General features: G+C 46.4%; 1 protein-coding gene and 1 long non-coding RNA gene across 6 annotated transcripts in view; one reads left to right on the forward strand and one right to left on the reverse strand.

Moving 5' to 3' along the window:
* Positions 1-6840: 6840 nt before the first annotated feature.
* Positions 6841-7879, reverse strand: LOC311591803. Its single transcript, XR_014777228.1, has 2 exons — positions 7740-7879; positions 6841-7296 (listed from the first exon to the last, which is right to left on the reverse strand). It is a non-coding gene; the product is annotated as an uncharacterized lncRNA (long non-coding RNA).
* Positions 7879-7983, forward strand: part of LOC311591802 (uncharacterized protein) — a gene marked incomplete at its 5' end in the record, with an annotated part of 12464 nt that continues 12359 nt past the window's right edge. For all 5 annotated transcript variants that reach the window (XR_014777224.1, XM_084803431.1, XM_084803430.1 and 2 more), the window contains one exon: positions 7879-7983. This exon is cut by the window's right edge and continues 294 nt beyond it. Coding sequence is in view for 4 of the 5 variants with exons in the window: in XM_084803431.1 (XP_084659557.1) it covers positions 7879-7983 (105 nt within the window).

Here is a 7983-nt window from a genome sequence, read left to right on the forward strand (position 1 = left end):
CGTTCCCTAGAGGGACAGAAATCAGATACAAACAGACATAAACAACCAGGCACATCGATGCCATTCTCACCTAGATGAAGAGGAGAAACACACTACGAGGCGCTCACTCTCGCCCTAGTATGCCTTTTAAAAATATGGGCAAAGAGAGACACATGGAACCTACAAACTCTGGCTTTAGAAGCAGGTGAGAGATAGAGGCAGGCAAACACACGGAGCTCAATAGAAGCTTCAGTGACCTAGAGGCAGTAGAAAGAGAGACACAGGCGTTCCAATAAGGCATCAAGATACCTTTGTTCTCTCGAAACAGTGAGAAGCACATGAGGCACACATACCCACAGGGACATAGATACTGTTCTCTTCTAAAGTCATGGGAGATGGGGACACGGAAAGGAACCCTCACACGCACTCAGATGCATAGGTTTAATTGTCTCATATAAGCATATGAAAGAGAGACCCAGGCAGGGACTCCCATTCAGGCCCCAGAATGCTGTTGTCCCCTTGATACAGATGATAAACAGACAAAGTGAGGGACACTCATTTGGGCCCATAGATGCCCTTGTCCCCTAGAGAGAAGGAAGAGAGAGACATAGGCAGGAATACACTCTCAGCCATAAAAGTGACTTTTTTTTCCAATAAGAACGTGAGGGAGATACAGGCAGTGACACCCACTGAAGTAAATAGATGTCCTCATATGCAAGAAACAAGTGAGAGGGACTGGTGGGCAAACACACTCAGATGCATAGGTGCCCTCGTCCTCTCAAGGCAGGTGATAGAGTCACAGACAGGCACTCAAACGCAGGCAAACAGATGGTAATTCCTGCCCTACTGGCAGGTGAGAGAGAACCAGATGATCACTTCTTCCCTCACTCACAAATGACCCTGTCCGATAAATGTAGGTGAAGGGCTGACAAAGTCTAGAACACACACCAACACACATAGATGCCTCTGTCTCCTAGAGTGAGGGGAACAAGACACAGGTACAAACACACAGTCCCACAGATGACATTTTCCCTCAGGGACAGGTTGCGAGATGCAGGCAGGAAACAACTCTCAGGCCTATAGATGCCCTTGTCCCCTTTAGGTATGGAAAAGAGTTACACAGGCAGGTACATGCAGGCACAAGCATGCACTTATCCCCCAAAGGCAGGTGCAAGAGCCATAGGAAGGCGCACACACACTCTGCCCGATCGATTCTCCTTTACCCTAGAGGGAGCTGCGAGAGAGACACAGGCACACAAACACATTCAGGATCATAGATGGCCTTGACCCCTAGAGGAAATGGAGAGAGGGACACGGGCAGGAACACAAACTCAGGCCCATTGATGCCATTGTATGTCTGGAGGAATGTGCAAGAGACACAGGAAAGCACACTCACAGGCACATAAAAGGCTTTGTCCCACATAGGCAGAGGAGAGAGGGAAAGAGACATAATAAGGCACACCTATTCAGGATGAGAAATTACCGCGTTCCATAGAATTAAAGGGGAGAGACACAGTGAGGAGACACAAATTCAGGCCCATGGATTCCCATAGACACTAGAAGCACGAGAGAGGCACAGGCAGACACGTACAACAGGGCCATAGGTGCCCTTGCCCCATACCGTCAGGTGAGAGAGATAAAGGTTAGGTAAACAAATCCATACTCAGGCCTAGGTACCAGTTGTCCCTCTGAATACACAGCACTGGGCACCAAATATCCCTCTGCAGACTCAGCTCTGGGCACCAGATGTTGCTCTGCAGACACAGCTCCAGGCACAAGATGTTGCTCTGCAGACATAGCCCTTGGCACAAAATGTCTCTCTGCAGACATTAGCCCTCGTCACCAGATGTCCATCTGAAGATACAGCCCTGGGAACCACATGGACCTCTGCAGACCCAGCCCTAGACACAAGAAGTCCCTCTGCATTCACAGCTCTGGACACAAGAAGTCACTTGGCAGACAAAGCCCTGGCCACCAAATATCCCTCTGCAGACACAGCCCCAGACACAAGATGTTGCTCTGCAGACACAGCCCTTGGCAAATAATATCCCTCTGAAGACACACATCCTAGTCACCAGATGCTCATCTGAAGATACAGCCCTGGGCACCAGATGTCCCTCTGCAGACACAGCCCTTGGCACCAGATATCCATCTTCAGTACCAAAATTCTCCCTGCACACAAAGCTCTTGGCACCAGATGTCGCTCTGCTGACACAGCCCTGGGTAGCAGATGGCCCTCTGTAGTCACAGCACTTTGTACTAGATATCCATTTTCAGACACAGGCACGGTTACCAGATGTCCCTCTGCAGATAGTGATCTGGCCACCATATATCCTTCTGCAGTCCCAGCCCCAGACACAAGATGTCCCTCTGCAGACACAAATCCTGGCTACCAGATGTCCCTCTGTAGACGCAGCCCTGGGGCAGGTGTCCCACTGCAGACACAGCTCTGGACACAAAGTGTCCCTCTGCATTCACAGTCTTGGGCACCAGATGTCCCTCTGCAGACAGAACCTTGGGTACAGTAGGTCCCTCTCTAGTCATAGCCCAAGACAGAAGATGTGATTCTGCATTCACAGCCCTGGGCACCAGACATCCCTGTTCACTTCCTGGTTACGTGACTGTTTACTTCCTGTTTACTTCCGGGTGGCCACAACCTTTGGGCGTGGCCCTTGAGTGTGTGGGCGTGGCTCTAGACTGTGTGGGCGTGGCCAAAGCCTGTGGCCCTATAGAGCGCGAGCGTGGCCACAAGGCGAGTGGGTGTGGTCTCCGGGAGCATGGGCGTGTTTACTTCCGTGTTCATGGGCGTGGCCCAGGAGAGCGTGGGCGTGGCCACAACCTGTGGGCGTGGCACCAAAGTGTGTGGGCGGGGACTCAGACACACTGGGCAGGGGCGCCGGGGGCCTGGGCAAGCAGGCGAAAATTACAGGTTTGGACTCTTTTATTTTTTTATAAAATAAAAATTTTTTTATAAAGTTTTATTTATTATATATTATTTATTTATTAATTATTTTTTTATATATTTTTGAGCTGTAGGTGTGGTGTGACTTGCCATGTCTGTCACCGGTGGGGGGGTGTCTCCATGTGTCTCGCATTGTCTCTTTACCACCATCTCTCTCTCTCTCTCTCTCTCTCTCTCTCTCTCTGTCTTTCTGTTTTTCTTAATAATTTTTTACTTTTAAATTTTTTATTTTTTTTATTTTTTTTTCATTTTTTAATTTTTTTATGTCTCTCACAATGTCTCTTCAGAGATGTCTCTCAGTTTCTCCGTCTCTTTGACACCATGTCTCTCTCTCTCTCTCTCTCTCTCTCTCTCTCTCTCTCTCTGTTTCTCTCTGTCTTTCTCTTTATTTCTTTTTTTTTAATTTTTTTCTTTTTTCTTTTTTTTCTTTTTTTTTTATTTCTTATGTCTCTCACAATGTCTCTGCAGAGACGTCTCTCAGTGTCTCTTTCTCTTTAACACCATGTCTCTCTCTCTCTCTCTCTCTGTTTTTCTTATTCTTTTTTAATTTTTTATATTTTTTATTTTTTTTAATTTTTTTTATGTCTTTCACAATGTCTCTGCAGAGACGTCTCTCAGTGTCTCCATCTCTTTAGCCCTAAAAGCTCTTCTCGGTGTAGCATTTGTCAGGAATATTAAAAGGGATGGTATCGAGGCCACTGGGGCTCAGACGCTACTTTCATGGATGAGCGGTTTGCTTCCTGGATGTTCAGAGGCTCCTTCGGTGTCAGGCGTTTTAGGAGGAGGAGGAGGGACAGGAGGAAGGAGGCCGGTGAGGATGAGCGAAGAGTCCAGAGGCTTTGAAGGAGGGGACGAGAAAGGGAGGGGAAACAGAAGGGACCCGTTGAGGTTAAGAAAGAAGAACAGGAAAGACAGGGAGAGGAAAGAAGATGGGGGGGGGGCGTGAGTGCGGTCATACTTTTTTTTTTTACATGGTAGGATACTGTCAAAGAATTTAAGAAGTGACAACATAGTAAAATAACAAAACTAAGTGATAACTTAAAACAAAAATTTCCACACAGCTGAGTCAGCCTCCGTTGGGGTTTCGGTGTCTTGGTGAGTTAGTTGCACCTGAGGACATAGGATTCTCTGTAGACGCTGGATAGACATCACCACTCGGCTGTTTTTGGACATTTTTGGAGTTATTTTTAGTGTTTTGCTCTTACAGATAACGCTGTGGGGGACCCGTGTGGCCAGTCTCATAGACAGTCTTATTTTATCACTTAAATAAATGGTAGTGGAATTTCTTCTCAAGAGGCATAAATCTTGATCTATATTGGAGTTTCTTCTTCTGTGAAGTTATATCTTCTCTGAACTTTTGTTTTATGACTTTTCTTACTCATTTTGATTTTTGTCATGTGATAGAAAAATTTGACTGCTTGATTTTCAGGCTTTTATCCGTATATTTTAATGCCTTGCTTTCTATTATACTTTCTGTATGTTTTAACTATGTCTCTTCCAGTTTCCCTACCATAGCCATGATTTTTCTTACAGATTTGTGCATTTCATTTAAATTTAATCTACATGTTCCATTCTTCAGACGTGTTACACTTTTCCCTTTTGCCATCCAAATTATTGCCTGTGTTATACAAAAATAGCAACAGTTGCCAGTTTTTAGAAGAAAGAAGTATGTTACTGTTATTTTCATTTTACTCTGAATGAAACTGAGCCGAAGTGGTAAAAGCATATCCCTAAGTTATTCAAAAACTTGAGGGCAGGGCAAATTCATTACCCGTAGTTAAATTCTTTAATCGGGCTCCTCTGTATCACTTCCTATAACAGAATGTTCAATGGCATCGAAAACCTAATCTATCGCCCTGATACTTTTTGCTGTTCTTGTTGTTGACTAGAGAAAACATATATAAATATATATTAAAGACAGGGAAGTACAATGTGGTATCCTATTCGAGCTGCAATCAGTAGGAGTGTTAGGCAGAAGCCTGGGATCTTTCCTTGATGGATGAAACCGGCTCACGACACTATAGGATGTAAAGTAAATCCACTGATGCCTCTTGTCTTCCTCATCACGGTTAGGCGTCCCTACTGGCCGAACCCAATAAAAAACCAGGGGGAACAGAGCCCGCTGACACAATACTTCGACTGACACAATTCTGGAGCAGGTGAGAAATGGTCTGGTAGAGGCCAGGAGAAGAATTCTAGCCGGCTCCATTTCCTAGCCCTAGGCAGGACACACACTAGGACCGGGAGGAGAGGCAGGTGATAGTTTTAAGAGAAAAGGAAGAAAAAAAAATCTAGTTAAAACAAATCTGTTAACTATCAAATAGGCTTAAAAACTGAAGAATGTGATAATAATAAAAGTTAAAATGTAGAACCATCTCATTTACCAATAGATGAATTAAGTATCAAGCGTGGTCCAAGATATAAACAAAATAAATGTAATAATAAAATTAAAAAGCAGACCACCTTCATCTAACAATAGATGGAGTAAGTATCAAGTTTGATCAAAGTGATTAACAAAATAAATGCAATAATAAAATTTAAAAACAAGAACAAGTAATCTACCAATAGATGAATGAAGTATCAAGTCTGGTCCAAGTGATAAACAAAATAAATATAATAATAAAATTTAGAAAGCACGAGCCACTCATCTTCCAATAGGTGGATGAAGTTTCAAGTGTGGTCCAAGTGATGAACAAAATAAATATAATAATAAAATAAAATAAAAAGCAGAACCAACTCATTTATCAGTAGATGAATGAAGTATCAAGTGTGGTTCAAGTGACGAAGAACGTAAATATAATAATAAAATTTAAAAACACGAGAGACTCATCTACCAATAGATGGATGCAGTGTCAAGTGTGGTCAAAATGGTGAAGAAAGTAAATGCAATAATAAAATTAAATACCAGGAGCCACTTACCTACCAATAGATGGATGACTTATAAAGTGTGGTCCAAGCGATAAACAAATTAAATGTAATAACGAAATACAAATGCAGTAGCGACTCATCTACCAATAGATTAATGAAGTATCAAGTGTGGTCCAAACAATGACAAAAATAAATGTAAAAATAAAATTTAGAAAACAGGAGGGACTCATCTACTCATAGGTGAATGAAGTACAAAGTGTGATCTAAGCGATGAACAAATAAATGTAATAAGAATATTTATAAAACAGGAGCGAGTCATAGACCAATAGATGGAAGAAGTATCGTGTTCCAAGGGGTGAAAAAACATAAATATAATAATAAATTTTAAGAAGCAGGAGAGACTCATCTACTAATAATGGATGAAGGGATCCATTGTTGCCCAAGCAATGAACAAAATAGATGTATTAAAAAAAATTAAATAGAGAAACTAATCTACCAATAGATGGATGAGGCACCAATGTGGTCCAAGTGATGAACAAAAAAACATGTAATAAAAATTAAAAAGCAGGAGCCACTCATATACTAATAGATGAATTAACTATCAGGTGTGGTCCAAGGGATGAACCCTCGACCCTGACTCTACACACTGACCTTGACCCTAACACCTGACCCTGCACCCGACCCTAACCTGTGACCTCTGACCCCGACCCTGACCGTCACCCTAACACCTGACCCTGAACCCGACCCTGACCTGTGACCCCTGAACCTGATTCGGACCCCAGCCGCGACCCTGACACCTGACCCTAAACCCTCTAACCCTGACCCTGACGCTGACCCCTGGGTGGAGTTTCACGTCACAGGCCGCGCCCTCCCAGTGTATGACGTCACAGGGGAATTCCGCTGCTGTTTACTTTTCTGGCTTTCCCCTCTGGAGGAGCCTGCACGTTCTGGTTTGTGAGGTCACAGGAAGTGATGTCACGTGAGCGCCCCAGGGTAGAGCACGCCACGCCCTTCAGACAAGACCAGGAAGATGGCAAAAAATACTTTTTATTTATTTCTCTCTGTTCACAGGGCATTGGGGGTGGGGCCGGGACGTGGTGACGTCATGGAGTGGCCCCGGGGCATGATGGGAAAACTGGGAACACGAAACAGACACACGATACAAAATGAACGCGACACACGAGACTGGCACAGACTGACGGGAGGCGAGACTCCTCCTCCCTTGGTCGTCACCCACAGCGGAGAGAGCGATGGCTGCGGGTGGGCAGGGCATGGCGGCAGAGGTAATGACGTCATCATCGTGGAAGTGGAGGCGAGGAGCTGGGGATCCAGGCCTGGGTGTGAGGCCGATGATGTCATCCTGGAAGCAGCAGCAATGACATCATCACCCCGGAAGTGGCACGTGGCTTGGTGAGGTGACAGAGGCGGTGGTGGCGGCTGACCCGCCCCTTGGCGATTGCATCATCTGGTGATGTCATCATGTGACCCTGTGACGGAAGGAAGAGACTATGAGGAGGACAGAGGAAAGGGATGGCTGGGGCGAAGGACCAGGAAGTCCCACTCAGAGGGTGCGGAAGTGCGGCCAGCACCACCATGACCCGCAATGACTGTGTTTGCCCCACTCCTCACTCTCTTTGAACCACTCAGTCAGCCCTCAACAACGCCCTTGGGGTGCAGACCCTCACTTCCGGTCCTGGGGGTGGGACTTTCTGTGCCTCAGTGGGCGAGTCCTCCCAACACCATGGACCCTCACCCATCACTCCAGCTCCCCATGGGCACCCAGCACCTATGGGGCTCAGTCCTCCTCCCTCAGGACCCCGGGAATCACCACTTCCGGTCCTGGGGCTGGACTTCCGGTTCCGCAGTAGGCGTGCCCTCCCATCACCAGGTGACCCCCAAATACCACCGGTCACCCCAGCCCAGCACCCACCGCAGCGGCTCAGCCCTGCTCCTCCCCGGAGGCGGCCATGATGACGGCGGGTGTGACGTCACACCGGTTGACGTCACGCCATCACAGGCCCCGGTCGCAGTCCACGTCGCGGCAGATGTACCACAGGATGACGTAGAGGATGAGCAGGATGGCGAAGATGAACAGCGCGACCAGCAGCGCCTTCGTCACGGGCGACACGAGCGGCTGCATGGCCGCCGCCGCGGGGCATCACGGGAAGCAGCAG

Source organism: Acomys minous (genome assembly GCF_964271855.1).
Source record: "Acomys minous genome assembly, contig: scaffold_67, whole genome shotgun sequence".
In the NCBI taxonomy this organism is placed as follows: Eukaryota; Metazoa; Chordata; class Mammalia; order Rodentia; family Muridae; genus Acomys; species Acomys minous.